The sequence below is a fragment of the Colias eurytheme genome, chromosome 24 (assembly GCF_061535395.1).
Source record: "Colias eurytheme isolate Ceu_HAF_F1 chromosome 24, ilColEury1 Martin Lab GWU primary, whole genome shotgun sequence".
Lineage (NCBI taxonomy): Eukaryota > Metazoa > Arthropoda > Insecta > Lepidoptera > Pieridae > Colias > Colias eurytheme.
In genome coordinates this window covers 3,325,845-3,347,360 of record NC_143003.1, presented here as the reverse complement: position 1 = coordinate 3,347,360, position 21,516 = coordinate 3,325,845, and the positions used below count along the sequence as shown (strand labels likewise).

The window sequence follows — 21,516 nt, the reverse complement described above, 5'->3', positions numbered from 1 at the left end:
AATCCAACCTTATAAGAGACCTTAGCATAAAGTATACACTCATATACATCATCTTATACGACACAGAAAAGCTAGATGTTCAAGTAGCCTAGCCTCTTAATTAAGCGACGCCTTCCAAATTCTAACGAGTGTTCTAAATGATGCCAGAACCTTGTCAGAACGTTAAGATATTTCTGGTTGATACCATAACGTAGGCTTATTCATATAACAGAATCACCATTCACCAAATAATATTAATTTAAAATAGATTAGGCAAAACGTTATTCGATATGTTATCGATCTAAAAATTTTCCAAAATTTAAACATTTTAGTTACAGCTTCTCATTATTAAATACATACATGCATAAAAACGCAATAACATCGACACCGTTCTAATCATACACACTCATATTTTATATTATAAACTAGAACCCGCGTAATTGAGTTTTTCTTGATTATTTTTATGTTTCTGTGGGAATATCATAACTAAAAATAAGCTCCTTATAACATCAGCTATCTGTCATACACAAAACATAACATACATAAACAAAAAAACTATGCTGTGAAAATCATGATTTATGTTTAAAATATAAATAACTAGCTGACCCAACAGACGTTGTCCTGTTTTAGTTATGTTTATGATTATGAACGGTCAAACGCGTAAAGGGTTCTAATCTTTAATAAATAATATCGCTATCTATTGAATCAATCCAGTCAGCAGATATCGCCATATTATTAGGTACCTATATAGTTAAGAATAGTTTGTAGCTAACAGAAAATTATGACTACATATTGAAGGATGTAAAAATAATAATTAACAATAAAATAATGTTACGACCATAAACTGAAATTTAACCTATCCTATCTTTTAAGTCAGATCAAACTTCACACGGGTTGCAAATCAAATAAAAATCGGTTCAGTAGTCCATCGCAGACAAAGTGACACGTACTTTTTATTTTTTGAAATATAAAAATATAAATATAAATAAGGATTTAATGAAATTTAAATCGCTTTTATTAAGATATGAAATGTGATTTTAAAATTTTCTGCTGAAAACATCCCACGGATGAAATTGTGGAGACGAGTTCAATGTAAAGTTAAAACCATTCCATGATAATGTTTAGTCTTTTCAAATGCAAATTTTCGTTATAACTACTACTTTATTATCTTAGCCGGACGAGCTAGTTTTCTTAATTACTAGGGTATTTTAAAAATCAGTTCGGTAAAATTTATTGACGAATGCTCAATGTTCTCCTAAAATTTAATGCTCTAGGTCTAGTCTAGTACCGGCCGCATTGTTTTTATACATAGTATAAATTAATTATGATCAGTATTATCACAGACTAATAATAATATACTACGTATAGAAGTATTATGATCAACTGCGAATTTAAGTAGTAAATAAGACAGGAATTAAAAAATGAAATTTTACATACTACAGCCTGGGACATACAGTTATTGTTCCTAATCATAATTTTGAAGTGTGTATGTATGTATATATAAGTGTATGTAATAGTCGAACTAACTGTTTAGCTGTTTAGATGGCGCTAATGTAACTAATTCAAATGGTTGTATATTTTTAATTTTATTTCTAAATTTTTGATAACAGACTAGATGCTCGCCCCGGTTTCACCTGGGTATTTTTTTGTTTTAAACATTTAACTGTTATTATCCTAATCTGACAAAAATAAAACTCATAAAAACCAGTCTGCTCTTGAGATATAAATGGTACAACAGCTAACTCGACTTTTATATATATTTTAAACAGTATTTAGCTGTGAATTAATATGAAGTACTATGGATATGTTATAGTTTTGCAGTATAAATGTGTAGTTAGGTTGTGAGTGGTATTTTATGAGTGACAAGTGTAGTGTACTCACTACTCAGTACTACAGATACGTAGCGAAAATCCACATATTTACTGTAAGTGTTCTAATGTAATGAAACTGGAGGCTTTTCACCTCACATCAATAATTTAGGGTTTAGGTAAGTATAGGTTCAAATAAAAGACAAGAGTACAATTTTATATTGTTTATTAAAATAATATTCGTTCAACTGAACACAAGACTTGGGTCCAGACCTAATAATTGAGTTTTCTAATTTGACAAATTTTCCCTACGAAAAATAATAATAATAATCGGCTCCATGCCGTCTGTCTTTACCATCTTAACAATAAAAACAACCTATAAAATCTATCAACATAAAGACCTTTAAGAAGAGGTATTCGGCGACGACACGCCCATTTGTTAAATTTGGCACAAATACAAAATTTTCTGTCCATTCTCTATAAAACTGCAGATGGTTTTGGCACATTTCGCACCACGTTTCTTTAAAACCAAAAATTTCTTTTTCACATATAATATCCGAAAATCCATATAATTTCAATTATAAAAACTTAAAACGTACTTTTACAGGAAAAGCTACATTACATTAAAAAAATATACAGTACCCATATAACTCCAGTATTGCACATTATATTCATGCAACTTGCACTCGATCCAATGTCAAACAATGATATCCTGTAGTCAATTTAGTCAATGATAATATATTCGGTAAGAGTAAAGATATTTGATATTTCAATCACAAGATCACGATTCTAGTCTGTTAGATATTGCCGTCAACAACGTTAAAATTCTTAATAATAACAATAAAAAAAGTAATTAACAAAAAGTCGCTGGACAAAACAAAACATTCCGTGGGCACAATTTTCTCATAATAATAGTAAATGCAATTTCTTCGCCAAAGAACGTCTAACTGCGAATTACAAATTATTTACATTAGCTCTGTTAAAAACAAGGTATACACAGGATATGTAGGGTGACTTATTGGGTTGGTATTGAACTAATATTTTTTTAAATTTCCTTTGTTTATATAGCAATAGTGTATGTATATGAATATGTAAGTAGAATAGTACACTTAGGTCTAATATGACACAGTTAGATTAACCTACACTTTATACAGTTACATCATGTACTTACACATATACAGAGATGTTTGGCAAAAATTACTCTTTTATACATACATTGTTACAATTTGTTAAATCATTCAAATATTTGCGTGTTCATGAATTTCATTACATCTCAGTGCATCATTCCATAGATTTTATAAGGCGACAACTATTAATTTCTCTTCTAGTTTTTAATAAATGCATTATATAAAAGAGGAATTTCTCCGAAACATCATGAATCACTCATACAACGTGCCTATTCTAACCTAAGACAGTCTAACGATTCCGCACAACGGAAAAACAAAAGCCCTTCGCGTTGCCTTAAAATACTATTATACACGCGCTCACTGCGAAGGACAAATAAACTAAATACTAAATCTAATGGAACCTTCTAGTGCAGGCCGTTGAGGTTAGATAGGATTATGTTTATAATCTGTGAGAGAGCGAAAATGGCGCGAAACGCCGTCTGTCCACAGATAATGTGTCAAATAAACGTCAGCACAAACTAACAAAAACCGTAAACAGCATGTAAACGTAAATACAAGCGAAATAAAATAAAAACTAAGAACATTATAGATTAACGAAACGAATAAACAAAATTCTAAGTGAATAACACATTGTCTATGAACAGTTAATTTCAACGATTTGACACTTTGTGCGATAGTTTTACGTCAAAAAGTTTAATATGGTAGTGACTTAAATAAATTCCGTCGCTCCCGAGTCCAATTTCCTCGATTTCCGTCAGTCGATGGCACAAACATGTGACTAGTCAAAGATGACACATTAGACTCGAAAAGCTCGGAACGAGAAAAATAATTACTTCAAAGTGCTTACAAATCTGAGATCAGTTGAAATGACTGTTGTCGGGACTAACATGTGGTAAGTTTAAGATAAATTTACATTAATTTGTCAATTACAAGATTATAATAATGTACACATTTCGCTTTCGGAACGGATGGCTTTTCAGAAATACCGCACATCTGGTCGGGTTGAACGTTAGGCCACGGAAGCTTACAAATCTCCACTATCGTTAATTGAAAGAGTACACTTTTAAACGGACAGATTCATAAGCGGTGTAAAATAAAATATAATACGCACTCACATATCGGTATTTCTAAAAATCACATACCCGCGTAGATTAGCACCCAATTATAACCTTTGAATACCTGAAACCAGAGTTTATTACCGTCTATCACAACCGACGCAAGTTCCGCGCCACACAACACTGCACATTGTTCTATTGGAGTCCAGAAACACAACTTGTACTCGGTTATAACTTTGATCCGGTGAGGAGAGACGAGACTCGTGTGCAGACGCGAGCGCATCAAAAGGATGACCGAGTACAGGCGGTCAGTCGGTGTCGGGCGCTCGTCGGGGGCGGTCGCGCCCTACGACACGGAGATGACCTCGTGTCCGGGCCGCGCCGCGCGGGGCCACGACTGCGACGTGAGCTGGTTGACGGACAGGGGGTTGTTGGCGTCGCGCGGGTTGGTGCCCACGGGGTTGCGGGCCGGCGGGTCGGACGCGGGCGAGGCCAGCGAGGACAGCGCGCTGAGCCCGCCCGGGCTGGACGCAGAGTTGAGCGGAGTGTCGGTATCGCTGGACGCGTCCGACAGCTCCTCTAGCTTCACGTCCTCCTCAGAGCAAGGCGACTGCGGCGTCACCAGCGGCACCGCGCCGCCCGCCGCCGCCAGCGCCTCCATGTAGCGGACGCACTTCTTCTTCCGCCTGAACACACCACATTACACATATTAATACAAAAATAACTAAGATGATGTCGCGAGGACGGTATTTGTCTCGTAGGATTAGATAAAGAAGTTAAAAAAATTACTAAGACCCTTATGAAAACGCTATTCAGAATCTACCTAATTATTCAGAATCTAATGCATCTATGGTCGAACCTGTTACAGAAAATGAATAAGATATTTGTAAAGTAACAGTAATAAAGATATATACTTTGCAATAAAATATGAATAGATATTTAATAAGGGCCTCAATATTACAATGTTTTCAACTTATAACAACAAACAAAATTAAAACGATCCTATATCAAAAGCCTAAAAAACAAAAACAAAACTGTTAACTGAAAACCATGCTGAGAAAAATGTTAAAAATAAAGAAAAACGAAAACTAATACATGACGCTCATGCCGCATAAGAAAAAAATCAACTAAAGACATCGAAAGCTAAAACTAAGTTCAACGTCGTTTCGATACACACAAACATAACCGAAAAGCATTAATTAAAATCTAAATACAATCTTTGATAATATCGTCAGACACACAGACATAAAAACCTTGCATTCAATCTATTATTACTGAAAAATAATTCTGTCAGTTACACTTGAAATCGAAACAACTAAACATCGAGACCACGATACGTCTTTAATTCATCATGAATGAGCACAGAAACAACGCTACAACAGTTGTCATTGCACCATTCGATTCTTTACAATCCAAGCTTATGTAAAACACAAAAATTGACAGTACAAATGAAGTAAAGACGTCTAAAGTCCATGCCACAAAAGCAAACAAAGTCGCGCTACGAACTGACCGTGTTTCCGGCGGCGAGAGGCCGGCACTAGAGGTTCACATAGGTGGGTTCCTGTGGGGGGCTCCCGACCAGGCTGGCGGGGGGGAGGGGGGTGGCTGGCTCCGGCCGCAGGAGCCCCAGACCACCTGATACCATTACGCTACTTGACTCAGGACTGGTTAGTCAATAATACGATAAATACGATAAGAAATTCAATATGATAGAGATACAATTTTTAGAAAAGGAATAGTAGAAAATGATGAAGAAGATAGGAAATAAGATTCAAGCAGATGATAAAAAAATGGATAAAGAGATGAGAGAGTTAATATATTTAATAATGTAAATGCATATTTAGTAATGTTAGGAAATGGGATAAGAAATGATGAAATGAATGGAGGTTATAAATATAAAAGATAAGAAATGGTTATAATAAAAAGGAAAATATATAATGTTTCAAAGTATTGAGTCAAGTTGCATACGGTAACAGTCATGAACAATAGTATGAAATATATAAAACAGTGTCACCAATAGTGCCAGCGGTATCCAGCATCGATCCGTGAGAAGCGGCAATCATGAGTGGAAAAAACACTTCGATAAGTAACAGTTTGATACACTTTAATAACATCTTAACTCTAATGTTTCGGTAATTCGTATAAAAGCGAGCGATATTCAGAAAATGTGTCAAGATTTTTTTGAAAGCTTTCTTCGACAAATGATTGCCCCGTCTCTGATCTTGTTAAACAGCTATTTCTTCTAAAACCTATTAAACTACGTCGTCCACACTTTGTCTACTTTCAAAAAAATCTATTTCGGTTCATTCTACATTCGACTTTATTTCTTTGTGAAAAGACACATTTTCTGAATTGACATCAGCTTCGCTTTAATTCAATTTCCTTATTACACTAATTGCCAGAGCGCGGCGTAACAAGATATTTAGATAACAAATATCTTTCATTGGAATAAACACAACAACAACTACTAAATATTCAATAACGTTCAGTCGATATCAAATAACCATGAAAATAAAATATATGTTACGACCAGGCTCGTCTCGCGGAATAAAATAAATACGAAAAAGATAAGCCAAGTCTTTCCACATAGAAACAATATAAATTGAAATAATAACCGAGAAAACTTGCGGTTGGTGAAATATTGAACATTTTTGAAAGCAAAAAAAATAAAATAAAAAATAAGAAAACCATCTAAATACCCACCTGCAAGGTTTACACCATTGGTTCTGTTGATCGAGACCGTATCTCGCTCGACATTTCTTCAAGTTATTTCCTGAAAGTTTTATATTTCACACGTTAGTTTCTGTTATGTTGAAATGGGAATACACGTGAAATCGAGTGAGCAGTGATGGCAAAACAAAAAATATTTATATCGCAAAATAAATCAAGAATTGTACAATTGCAGTTACGATTTAGAGGTGACTATAAATTTGCAAATTGTAATAATATAAAAGGCCATAATCGCCGTAATGAGCAAAAGTAAATGGACGGAAAATTATAATCTAAGCTTCTTAAAAGATAATGCTTAAACTAGAAATAACAAGAAAGCCACATGCACCACCACCGACATGCTCGTTAGTCAGACATGCAGGGATAGGATCGGGACAGAAAACAAAACAGGGCGTGGAAAAAACATTGGTTTAAATAGCACTCTACTCGCATATAACTTCGAAACAAAAACTCTAACTACGCTATATTGCTAATCGAAAAAAAATCACAAATAAAGTTGACGCTCATAAGCAAATTGAAGCAGAATAGGTTCTCCGGAATCAAAATAAATGTATATTATCTTGGCCAATATCATTGTGAATAAACACCGCAGACACAGAAGCATCGGCAGCTTTCGTATTAAATAAAGATTATATCAGTTCGACGGTCGGGACTCGGCGTCCAGTCCACGCTCGGGCGGACGCAATGCCATAGCAGGACCTCTTCATGCATACGGTATTTCACACTACTCCTTTGCATACTCGATATATTATTTCAAGAAGGCTGTCCCAGCCTTTACACTGAGCACATGTGTACAGTCCCTGCGAAGCGATTACTCTAGTGTTGTAATGATGTTGACTGAAACATGCACGCTCCCCGGCACGCGGCACGTCGGGCGGGACGGAAAGCCAAAAACCGGGACAACCTTCGAAGGAGTGCCACTTACATCAGGGTATGTCTCATATAGTAGCATTGTAATTACAAAAGAAAAAATAAATAAATGCCATAAATATTAAATAAAAATGCTGATATTATCTACAACCTGTACCCCTTCAACCATAGACATTCGGCAATATTTCTACATCGCTCCGTTGATTTGGAGCGAAGTTCAAAGCAATTGAACTCTGGGTGCGGCCGGGACGGGAGCGGGGCGGGGAGGGGAGGGGAAGGCAACCGACGTCTCTAGCTAATCCTTTATTAATTGACCTCATTTTTAATGAGCCTGAACGACGGCCCATCGCGTACGAGACGTCCGTTGCTGACCATGTGAGGAAAGCGGATCGTGACCGAGTTTTGTAATATTTAAATGATTCGACTGTAGCCTGTCAGCTGTTTAGCGGGAATGCGGGAGGGAGGCGGAGAGGAGTGGCTGCGGTCGTTGAAAGGCAATACCTCCATCGGTTGTCTCCTGTTTTCGTTTCCTCTTCTTGCCCCTTTGCGTATTAGCCCTAGACGACCAATCGGGATAGAGCTGCATGTGCAGTTGGCGCTCACGCCGCGCCAACTCGTAATACTTGGCTTGTTCCTCGCGGCCAAGGGCATGCCACTGTACCGAACGCCGCAATATGGAAAGAAAAGAGAAATGCACTTCGACGGTGGTTCGCGACCGCGCCCTATATCTGGTGCTAGAAAAACAGCCCGCTCTGAGCGTACCCCATTACAATTTTGAACCTACTACGCCCCAGTAATGAGAATGGCCAATTAGTTCCTCACAGAACCTATTCTGCGCTCGTGTCGCGCTTCGACATAGATCAAACCAATATAGTTTCCGATCGGCGAACGGGATTGGGAACACGAGTACACGTCACTCGACGACTACAATACACAGAACACGCAACAGCTAAAGCGCGGGGCGAGGTCCGGGCGAGTTGGGGCGCCGGGACCGCGCCCCGCGCCCTGGACAACGGTTCCGGCCGCTTTTCTAGCACAGGCACCACCGGCCGCCGTACTAACACATTAGAGTAACACCACACACGCACACTCACATACAGGGACGGGTCGCGGGTCACGGGTGCTTGTTAACGAGCCGGTTAGTTCGTGTTAGGAGCCCTGGGCGGCGCAAGCAGAGTCCCCGGGCGTGTTAGTGAGGGAGTGCGAGTCTCGCTCGGGAGGGGAGGGGTAAGCGAGTGTACAAGCGTCGACGTGACGACCCATCCCCCGGCGGGTCTCCAAGGGTCCAATACCTCCCAGTTCGGCGGGACCGCGGTCCTTTTTCCGCTTTTTCTTTTTGGAACCGTAACCGTAGTTGTCCCTGGCGCTCCAGCCGGGGTACAGCTGCATATGGAGCTGCCTCTCTTGTCTCGCTTTCTCATAGTACTTTGCCTGCTCCTCACGACTCAAGGAATGCCACTGCGTACGATGATGTTATTGTATTACGGGTTCCCCAGCGAAGTGGAGCCGTGGAAGGCCAAGCGGCTTGGCCGTCCACGCTGCTACTCTTGTTAGGAATAAGACGGTGAACGGGCGCGGTTCGGCGAAGCGCTTATTATTATTCAGAACATAGCTAGTAGATGGCGATCGCGGCCCATTGTCTCGCGACGCGGCTCTGTTTACGCGAGCGTCGGCGCGTCACGAATCGTATTCCTAACAAGATTAACAATGAGCACATCATCAAAACAGATTCATTTGGGGAATAATTCCAGGAAAATCAACATTGTTGACACAGGTGCGTGAAAAGTAACCGTATACGATTTCAAACGAATCATACGGAACGGGAGCGTATGTAAAAATAAATTTATTATTATACGGATTGTTGATTTCTGCCACAATCGAGATATCTCCATCAAATTATGTAACTATTTAAACTGTAAATTATTTTAAACTTAAAATTTCTTAAAAGAACAAAACTTCAAAAAAAAAAAATAATCATTATTCATATCAAAACAAACTCAAACTAAAAGTAATCAACAAAAAAATAAGCCTTCTCTTAATTACGTACTTTTATCATCAAAACATTAAATTTATCCTTTACTTTAACTTCCAAAAAATCATCAAAAAAATCCACAAGAAATCATAAAAAATCTCCTCTTATAGCAAGAACCAACCACCTTATACTGCACTCACCCGTCTGCCCAGTATCTGGTTGATGGCCGCTGACTCCTTGAGGGTGCACTCAGCGACCACCTTCGCCCGCATCTCCTTCATGTACAGCATGAAGGCGTTCAGTGGCTTCTTGATGTGGGGCTTCTTGTTCTGCTCTTTGGAACTGCTGGTCGCGTCTGAGGGCTTGTCGTTTGAACTGCTGCTTTTCTCTTGCGACCTGGAAGTGGTGGTGATATTGGTGATGAATAGTAACGTCATTGTCATCACCAATCTATAAAATTTCTCTGTAGAGTACAGAATGGTGCAAGGTTTAAAATACACATTTGTAAGAAGTAGGTTCATATATTTTTCTAATCTTTAAAAATTTATAGGTTCACACAGTTTATAGGTTAATCTCTATCGATGTATGAATCCAAGACCTAAGATGTATACGATAAAAAAGGAACTTTTCAAATTGATCTTACTTTAGCTGTTTTTTTTTTTTTAAACAACTTTATGACACAATTATTATTAAGCAGATACATATTTCTTAAAAGCAGTTCAATGAACTACACCAAAAATGCAACAACCAATTAATTTGAGAACCGGATAATAATCGAGAAGATAACACGAAATAATCGATGTGGGCCGAATTTCCCACATCGATACAAAATCGATTAACATAACCGAGGTGTTAACGACACAGACGGACGACAATAAACAAGCGAGCGTCCGGTTGGATAGAGGCGTTTCCGGTGTGCACACCGACATACAAACACTTGTCTGTTACACCGTACATATGGGATTTGAACTAAAGATGATGTATTCATTGAATGGACATTGATAATTGATTTTTATTTTATGTGATAATTTTATTGAAGTCGATAATATATTATAGTTAGGTATGATATTAATAATTTTTAAGTAGGATTTTTATGCATTTTTCATAGCGACTAATTTTTTATGATATATAGCTACTTAAAATTATTAACATCTAATATTGTTTTGCTAGCCAACGTGTTCTTATTTTACAATGAAGAAACAGATATGTACATTAACATGAAAAATAGTGTTAAAATTAATAATCACGAATGAAACAAGAATCCTGAATAACGACTTCCTGTGACCGCAAGAATAGAATCTATAAAATATATTGTCACCATTAAATAGTGCGCTTTTACACTGGCACTGAGATATCGAAGCGATAAATATTATTTGGGATAAAAATCTTTGTAATACTTAAGCTTGTTTATAAGAAAATCTGGTATTATATGTAATGATTTGAAGTTATGAAATACAATATGTATGTGTAAAAAAAATAGTCCAGTAGTTTTGCAGGTACAGAAAACATTTGAAGATATTATAAACAAAATTTATGATATCAAAGTTGTATAAGATCCCAACAGAACTAATTTCATCATAAACATTTCTATAATAAATTACAAAAAAATCACAAAAATTGTGTTAATTTCATTCTTGACTAAAACTTGTATTTCTTCGATATCGAGTGTGCTAGTGTGCACGCGCCCTTACCTAACTGGAACGCATCAAATATAGACTTTTCATTAGATTTGTTCTCAGAAAACACCAAATGAATGTGTAACTTCCTTTATGTGGAAGTTTAAAAATGTGTAAAACTAAAAATAATAAAAAGGAGTAAATCGAAATGGATTATAGATAGTTTCCGTTCGTTTGAATTAATATATGAACGTTATTTCTTATTAACATAACTTTAGATTATTTCATCGTATCTTTATATTCTTTATTTTTTGTTACAGTTCAGTTATTTTATAAAATATAAAAATGAAAAAAATAAATGTAAATTGAATTAATAAATTAAATGAATGGGAATACCTTATTTGTTTTTCTCCATTAATATCCTAAACACCTACATAATTAATTATTATTTACCCAATTAACCTATAATATAAGCCATGACGTCATAAAGTTAAAATAGCGAATACTTATCAGTTGATAAATTTATAGAAAAGTATTTTCCTCATAACCTTGACAAAAATTCTCCGATTAATATTGGCAAGAAAACTTACCTAATCTATGACATAAAAGGTCATCGAACTCTACGTACATATACGAACAAAAGCTAATTTTCGTAAAAATCAATGTCGTAAGTTAATCTCAAGCGGTTAGTTATCGCGAGACATTGTGCCCGTTACCTCGCTCGTCTCATATATCATCTTAATTAAATTTCTCCGACGGCAGCTTATTTACATGATTGTACCTGTGTGCGCGGTGTGAGTGCGCGGGAATGGAGATTTTTTTTTCATAATGGCGCAGATTTTTCGGTATTGAAACATTTTGTTGAAAAGCTATATTGTGAGAAGGGATTCCGTTGATGGTCCATAAATAAAATGTACCTACCTAATTTATTGACAGGATTTACAGTTTATACGTAGGTACTTACTGACTGAAAATACATAGAGTAGTTTTGTTCGTTACTTATAATCTATGAAGTTAAGTTTTTATAGTGAAACTGTTATTTTTATTTTTTGACAGACTGTTATTATTATTATTTTCTAATCAATCTCGCTAAAACTGCGGCCACACGCTCGCATGCATGTTTGGAAGCTTGCGCTAAACGAGTGACGCGTTGAGAGGTGTAATATTACAAATAACACGCCATTCACTTGTTTTCGTATGAAATATTCCTTTTTATGAGTGTTGAATTAACTTTTATTTCTGGATAAATATGTGGGATTATATATTTATATAAAAACGGTATATTTTTTGGACAAAATTATGTGTATCAAGCAAATAATTTTTTCATTACAAATATTGGGATAAAGTAAGTAAGATTGTAATTGAAAAAAATATTAGTAAAGAAGAATTAACATTTTTTAAATCGGTCCATATTAATTTTTGTATGCTGAATGAAGGCAATAATATGTTATACATAAAAAATAACGTACTGTTAATTTTTCTATATTAATATTATAATTATATCAAAACAATTAGATATGACACTATCATAATGTTATCTAAATCGTTCTCAGTCGTGAGAAAATTCACACAAATGAAACGCATGCCAATTAGATACATTCCTTTGTTGTAATTAAACACATTATGCCAAAAAGATAACGTAAAAGTATGGAATTTAGCGTATTAATGTTTGTTTTAGCATAGAAAACTGATATAAGTATAAACTAAGTCCTAGAATATATTTTATGTGTATTCTTTTAATACTTCTATTGTATGTAAATGAGAAAAAAGCTAATAATTTCTTATGATTTTAAAACGCTCATTAAAAATAATAAATTTCCACATAAAACATATTTCTTCTAAAAATTTACAAAAATTAGCTATAAAAGGTTACTTCATTTTTACTTTTCGACTAATCACCATAATTTAACTACAATTTAACGGACTATTAACTAAAGAACATGTTTAATATTTTTTTATAGAATTTATAGAATCAATTAGAATGTAAACTACAATTAGTTAACATCTGTCCCACGCCCCCGTTATCGTACACTTTGATAATATCACCCCGGCCCTAATGGATGTAATCATATAAATTGAAAAAACGGAAAACTTCAAGGCTGTCATGTTTACAAGATTATCGAATTATGAAGGGTTTTTATTTTTTTATTAAATTTTGAAAAATTAGATTTTTTTGTATGATAGATATGATTAGTTTTTCCAATCAAAGTGCGTTAGTTGCACTTTCTTCTAATATAGAGCAAATAAAAAAATGCTTGCTTCATACAACTTATAAATTAATTTTACATTTCATTGTAATGTAATAGGTATTTTAGTGTAGTTTATAATATAAATCATTATCGAAAATCCTTCGAACAAATAAAAAATCCAGCAAAGCAACGCAAGTTTGAAAAATAAAATAAATATCAAAACATAATTGCTACTTAACATTTACACATGTATTATTAGGCCGATAGAAACTTCAAAATCACACCCTCAGCTTATCTCTCCGATCACCCTTTTGCGCACAATGTAATTTGTAAGCCATCGACAAACGGACAAATTGTTTTCTATATTATTACTTGCGCGTGACTCGGTATTAAAATGCTTTACCCGTAGTTTTAGTGCTCTATTAGCTAATTTTATTGTTCGTAGAAATAGTGCTTGCGATTTTATGTATCGGGAATTAGAAGTATTAAAGATTATTTAAAGATCCATCAGTTATATAACAACTGATTTCTATATTTTATTATTTATTTCGTGAGCTTACTAAAGCGCATTAGCGCTAGGTTTTTTAAACTTAAGTAACTTATTGGAGATTATTTAGGTATTTTTATTTATCCCTACTATCCCTACTAATATTATAAATGCGAAAGTAACTCTGTCTGTCTGTCTGTCACAGATGAATGTAAATGAAATTTGGCACAGACAATCTTTAGACCCTGAGAAAGAACATAACTTTTAGCAAAACACCGCGTGGGTGAAGCGAAGCGGGCGGAAGCTAGTTTTATATATGAACATATTTGTTTACTTATACTTAATCATTCAGCAAAATGTTACTTTTAATATACGATTTCAATCAATATTATGTATTTTCGGTTTGCTCTTTTTTTGTTGTTGTACATAATTGTATTGTTGTTGTGCTCAATGGTGAACTTCAATTCATAATGGGCTGACGATAATACGATTAGCTTTCAATTTATTTCTGAAAACATCGAAATTAGTATATGTATTAATTTATTTCTCTTACCTTGAATGATGTGTAAACAGGTCAGACTTGGAGGGTGGTGGAGGTACCAGCGCTGGGCCCAGACCGAGCCCCAGACCCCCACCTAATGTCGGCGAAAACCGGTATAATTCACTGTAGAAAAAAGGATTATTAATATTTCGTTAAAATTAATAAGACTTAACAGATATTTGTTTGTCTGGCTACATGGGTAGAATCTGAATTAGAACAACGAAGTCCACATTTTGAAAATAAAACATTATAATCTCTTCTCTTTGTGATATTAGTATAGGCTGTATAGGTAATATAGGTAGATTAATTACATGAACACATTTTTTTTCTCGCGATTTCGAACAATCGAAGTATCGAACTTGTGTACATTTCATGATGTCATGTCAATTAAAATTATTTGAGTATAGGTACATACTTTATAGTAGTTCTCTCTTGCACAAAATTTCACCACCAGATACGAAACAACAATTTTAAACATACACTTTTACGATACAAAAAATGTGATAAAAGTAATAAATTACAATAGGAGTCAAAGATAAGCTGAAAACCATTTGTGAAATTAAGAAGTCGTGTACGATTCATAATTAGCCGATTATCAACATCGATAATCGTTATGATCGATGTTTTCTGCGAATTTCGAACAAATACAGTGTAAGATTATTTTTTATCTGCTTACGGAATATTTTGATTCGTGATTTTGACTTGTATGTTATAATATATGAATTCACACTGAATAGTAATGACAGGTTACGCATTTTCTCATGATGTAATTTAAAACTTAAAATAAATCATTGGCCAACTTTATAAGTACAAAAACAACCTAAGAGTAACAATAAAACGTTTTCGTGGGTTATAATAATTAGCCACATATTTTTAATTATCATTTATCATGTTCGAACAAATACTTATTAAATATTTCTAAACACTGTTGATTTTCATATAAAAGTTACAAAAACTTAGTCAGCTCTTAGTCTATCCGTCTACTCGTCTTTTCGTCTATTAGCACTTACCTTGATAGACTAGATGTGCTGATTGGCAGCGACGTGGGATACGGACTCCGGAAGCCACTCGCCGCTGAAGATATAGGGTACATGCTTGGAGTATGCCTGTGGAAACGATTAATATTGTACATTTTGACAGTTATAGTCTGAGAGCTGGGTATTAATTAATTGTGATAAATTATAAGAGCATATAGAGTGCAAAATATATACAATTTTATTGAAATTACCAGTTAGAAGTTATTTTCCGAGGTTATACTTTTGTAAAAAAGCTTTTTGTACGCATCAAGCTAACTCAGTAAACTTTTGTTCCTATTTTTCTGTAATGATAATATGATGACTTTACAGTCCAGCGACTCTTGCATCAACTAATCCGCCTTACCAAAAATGACAAGTTTTAGTTGACAATGACAAGATAAAGTATTTGTTGAATATAGAATTATTAGAAACTAAACGAACCTAATCTTAAATGTCGTACAAACTCAATATAATAAATAAAATATATCTTACCACGAGGCAGCAACCTGCGACATCTCCGGACTTAGCATGGGGTAGGGGTAGGTGCCCCCGGGGAAAGGGTACATCGGCGTCCGCGCTAGACCCGCCGCTGTAATATATTGTATATGTTTGGTTTATGTGGAATATATTAAATGTATCGTAATAGGGTCTAAATATATAGTTTTATAAGTATGGAAAAAAGGTTGACTAAGTCACAATATCAAAGGATGATATGACTAATTCCATTAATAAGTATTTCTAGTATTTTGATTTTAAATTTGCTCACAACTAAATTGTTTTTTATGTAAAAAAAATCTATGAAAAATTTGCTAGTTTAAGATTTTCACTTTAATAGTTCTAAAATACCTTCGAGCTATAAGTTGTCTGTTGTACAAATGTATTACTTGAGCATTAATTTGTAATTAACTTTTGTAAGTCAGGTTATTGGTTCTTCTATTTGTCATTTCCATACCTGTACAAATAAATTAAATAACAAAAATATTTACCCAATTTAGAGTCTAGCTGGTAGGGAGGGGGGATGCCCATGTGCGCTGGTGGGGGTTGGCCCAGGTCTCCCCCGGGGCAAAATAACGAGAGGCCACCACCCGCTGGTAGACCCATCTTGCTTGCCTGTAACAAAAAAAATATCTTTAAGTATGCTTTGTTTATCATTTAAAAAATCTTAGGACTAAATTATGATTATAATTAAAAGAATAATATTATTTTGAGATTATTTTTAACAATGATACACCTCTGAAAAATCGCGCACTTAAATTTTCGGTTTATCAGTATTTATTTTATGCATTTTTAATGACATTTGTCTACAATCGGCTTTAATTTGAAATTTTGAATACTCTATTTAATAAAATAATAGATTAAATTGTATAATAACTGGCAACCTAATCTTATAAAAAATAAAGAAATAACGAAGCAATATCAACATCGATTATTCAGTATGACACTTGAAGTGTGTGTTAATGATTAACATTTGCACAACTTGACAGTAATCAACATAACTTACAATTCCAAATACGAAACCTAATCTAAACGTCTATTCGAAACACGACAAATAACACAAAATAGCGTATTCAATAAGCTAGCTAGTTGAGCGCCAACAAGGAAGAACAAAACCGAATGGGGGGCATAGCAAGACGCGTCATTAGCAAGTAAATTGGCGACCGGCGTATAAATTTCGTTCTACCCTCCAACGCCCAATTATGCAAAATGGCGCCCAACGAGCACCATCCAGACGCGTTGCGAGTACCTCACCTCTAATTAAACTGGGTCTTCTTTTCACCACTTTATTATGCGAAATAAACGACAGTATCGCAGCTGACACTAAGGATTAAATTAATTATCGCATTCACGGGTTCCGTATGCGTTTTGTTAAACTGTTTCAAATGGGAACTGATTATAATTGCGTTATAGACTGGAGTGGAGGGTGTGAACAGCGACACTCCGATGCTATCTGCGACTCGCGCGTAACAAGAAATGCCCCATTCAAATATTTAATTAGGAGCAAAGCTTTGACCGGGACACTTGTGTCCTTTTGAAAAGATACACCCGTCTTACAATACACTTGAGTGTACGCGTGATCTTTTCAAACATCATGTAATCAGACGTCGTCAAGCCAGTTAAAATATCATAATTTCCATTCAATTAAAAACGAAACTCGTTGACAATTCCTTCACCGTTTCTTCACATTCGAGCAGGAACTGCTTATTAAGACTATAATTACCACGAACAAAGACTCTCCACTAATTAATAATAAAACACGCACAAACAAAGCCCTCCATTCACGCTCGGGACAGCGGATAAAAAAACGAAAAGAAAAAATAACCGAAACGGTGGTCGAAAAGCCTCGACATGCGAGGACGAACAAAAAGAGCCCATAGACAATGATGACAGTCGAGACGCATAATGCGGGAGCAGAGCGCGTTCTTAATTTGAAAATATTTCCATAATAAGATTTGTCTATGGCGCGACCATTAACAAAAGACCAAGGCCGCTTTGTTCATTCGACAGCGTCGCGATAATTAAATACAAAAAATTAAACCACGCAATTACTATGGCTACGATGGCATAACCTCGTAAGTTCCCTAGTTATTAGCTAAACAACTTTACTCGTTAAAACTTGCGTTTTTTGAAATTAGTAGGTTCGCGTCTTTTCAGTTCTCGGCGTGTATTGAGAAGGTCCCTAATGAAGGCCAGGTGGAGTGGCCGGCTATTGAAGGAACGTCGAGAGGGTAGTTATTGAAGGCGCATGAAAGCCGCGTGACGTCACCGCCACTCGAGCGACAAGCTCCAGTCGCTAATTGGAACTCGTGGCGATAGGACGCGAGAAATGTTACCTCAATCGACTAATACTTCAAATTTGAATGGGTTTGTTAACGAGCGGCCGGTTGAATGTTACGAATGAAGTCGAGTGCGCGGTTAGCGTTCGCTATTCGCTAACTAGGCGTTATACGTACTTACATTTTTATTGCCCGTTTCCGAGATGGAAATCTCAATAATCTCGGCAGCTGTCGATGTCACGAAATTTCCTTTCAAAATGGAATTTCACTAGCGTCGGTTAAACGGGCCCACACAAGCGTGCGGCGTACACCCCTTTGGTTCACCAATGCGGACGAAGTAGGGCGTAATATCTTGAGAGTTCGCCCCCGGGGTAGTGGGCGTGGAAGTAGGATGCTGCGTTGCCATGGCGACCATAGGGGTGAGCGTACACGTGGCTGCGACGGTGTGGGTGAGGGGGGCGCTTGTGTTAGTATGAGTTAGTCTAGGTATCAGACGACCTTGGAAGTTTTGGTCTACTTGCACTTCCCTTTTTATTTTGCTGTGTGACTGAAGAACTGACCTTGAGATACGTGTCAGTGTAATTACGTTGTGCCGTCCCTACTTTTACGAAGCATATTAAATATTAAACAACGTACTATGTTTACAATTAACAAATACTATTCTTATTAAAACCTAAGTTCATCTTCATCCTACCCATTCCTTACAAGTTTCTTTAAGAATATAAGACATAAAATAATTTACAAAACAAGAAAATTGGCGACAAAAAGCTGTAAAGTTTAATATTTAAATTCCAAAAAGCAATTTCTTATTCAATCTGTAACCGGATGTCTGGAGCGGAACTTCATAACGAGAAAACTGATTCAAGTTATAGCTGTATCAGCCGAATCGAATACTGTTTGATATTTGTTTAAAATTACTTCTAAGTATAGAAATTTTGAATTATATTTACAACTCTACTTCTGAGTTAAAAATGACGAAAGAATTTAAAAACCAAACATAAATAAATCCAACTTTCATTATATTAAAGATTGATAAATAAAAAAGTGTATTTAAAAACGTACAATCTTACGATTCTAAAAGATCGATGTATAAAAGAAAAAACAACACATCATAATACAGAAAGCCATCTCCAAAACGAGTATGGCATTTCCCATTGTGCCAGTCAAATAAAATCGTTACTTAAAAGCTATAGAATATTCAAACCCAGGGGATGAAGGGGTGGGGGTTGTTGACCTTCTTCCGGAGGCTTACACAAGGAAAGTCGAGAACGAAATTAATTTTGGAACGGGTCAGCAGAATATAAATGATGAGGTATGCAAATTTAGCCTATGAAATTATATCTTAGGCGTCCTATCACCATTACTATATTTTAATTAAATTAACAAGAAAATTCCTATTTATCATCATTCTATGAATAGCTACTTAAATATTGTATAAACACCGATATTCATTTATAAGTAAATGAGTTTAAAACAGAAATAAATAACATTTAATATTCGAATGGACAAGCTGAGATAAGGATTATTTCAGAACCGCTTTCAGGCTTTCATGGAAGTGCATCCTATAAATAACACGTACAATTATGAAATATTTATAAAGAAAATGTTTTATAAATATAATCTGACAAAAGAACTTTTATATAATATAATACTTGCATACATTTCGTTGAAACAAAAATGTAATATTATTTTCTTTTCAGTACATTTGTATGAGGGCCGCCAATTATCCTGGGGTCCGGAAGTAGAGGCTGTGGAGCCAAATAGGGGAAGTATACAATGTTATAATATTGCGTATTGTATATTTTACTTCGCTTTACAAATTAGGGATAGTGACACTCGCTTTGATGGTGTTTATTGTATAATATATTTTAGGTGATCTCATTAAATTCTTGTCTCCATGATTTTCTCTTTGAGCAAATTCCAAATTATATAAAAGCGAAATATTAAAAAAAAATATGTTTGATTTTTATTTATTCAACTAGGTATGTTAGAATATCGGTAATAACTGATTACTTGACATCCTTTTGTATTGATAATCAAAATTCAAAACGTAATATCCTGTTTTTCTTTTTATAATTAAAAAATTAACAGGATTATAAAAACAAATAATCGTAAATCCCCTTATCGTGAATTGTTTATTCATTTTCCAATTAATTCATGAAATATTTTGCATTGCATTACTTAACTCAAGTGATAACGCTGATAAAGTAAAACGTAAAACTTCAACAGCTATTTGTCTTTTTTGTTATCTTCATCAAACCTGACTTTCCCTAAGACCCTGCTAATTCTAACACGCTAAGCCCATATTAAGCGGTTTAGTCAAAAGCTCGTTACAAACAAGACAAATCAACTATATATAAAACAAACACACAGACACTTAGTGCAATAATGCATGTCGCAATTTATATCTTTCATAAGGGATGTGCCAAGGGCGTCGGTATCGGAGGATACGAAATGAGCCGGCTATCAATCTCAATCTGCTAACGTGTAACCATTGAGTCATTGGTAGCGACAGCAACGACATTGGTGTTCAAATTATGGTACAAATAATCATTATTATGTCTGTGTTTGAAGAAAACACGAGGTCAAAGCTTGTAGTGAAAACGAATTAAATGTTTTTGTAAATTAACTGAAATAAGAATCTGCCAAGTTGGAATAAAAGGCTCTATTACAAACTCCATCAAAAGTTTTTGTCCGGTACAATGTGGCAAGTCATAAAGTGTACAAGAGCTGAAAAACCTTATTAATGCTTAATGGAAATTAAGACATCAACACACTGCAAACAAGGAAATTGTTCAAAGTAAAAACACACGCTGACCGAATACAAAACCATCAACAGCTATAAGTCTAAAATAATAAGATAATATAACACGGACGGAAATTCCATCGAAAACATGGAATGCAATAAAAATAACATTGCCCATCCCTTTGTTAGCCAAAAATGGCAAGCGCTAAAACGGCGTTTATTTATTGAATTTCTTTGCTGACGGTACAACAAAATCGTTTATTTGCACATACACAATTTGTTTATTTACTTTGTCAGGTCAGGGCACTGCATCTTTTGGGTTTTATTGAAACTTTCACCGTGTACAACATATCGTGCCGCGTGCCGAGAATTTTGTCCATATCTCGCCTCTCGTTGCTATTACAAGAATTTTCCAGAATGATTCACAGTAGCTAAACTATGTCTTATCTGAGGGGTGATAGAGTTCCATTTCAAATGGGACGGTCGAGTTTAAAATTAAATCCAACTGGACGATTGTCTCCTCGGCTAATCGTAAAAATTCTCGGCGGTTTCAATTGCTGACACGTCTGCGTGTCATATGCACGGATTGGTTATCCGTTGCAATAA

At 35.3% G+C, this 21,516-nt stretch overlaps 1 protein-coding gene across 2 annotated transcripts in view; it reads right to left on the bottom strand.

Moving 5' to 3' along the window:
- Positions 1–1,996: 1,996 nt before the first annotated feature.
- pan (transcription factor pangolin) overlaps positions 1,997–21,516 on the bottom strand; it is a 139,989-nt gene continuing 120,469 nt past the window's right edge. Inside the window, exons 5-12 of one of the 2 annotated variants that reach the window (XM_090115909.1) lie at positions 16,377–16,500; positions 15,883–15,979; positions 15,385–15,480; positions 14,387–14,497; positions 9,742–9,937; positions 8,071–8,224; positions 6,673–6,742; positions 1,997–4,655 (exon numbers count right to left, since the gene is read on the bottom strand). In XM_090115909.1, the coding sequence (XP_089972035.1) occupies positions 4,316–4,655; positions 6,673–6,742; positions 8,071–8,224; positions 9,742–9,937; positions 14,387–14,497; positions 15,385–15,480; positions 15,883–15,979; positions 16,377–16,500 (1,188 nt within the window). In that variant the 3' untranslated portion in view covers positions 1,997–4,315. Of the gene's footprint in view, positions 4,656–6,672; positions 6,743–8,070; positions 8,225–8,861; positions 9,028–9,741; positions 9,938–14,386; positions 14,498–15,384; positions 15,481–15,882; positions 15,980–16,376; positions 16,501–21,516 lie in introns of both variants that reach the window. The other variant, XM_090115908.1, reaches the window with a different exon arrangement.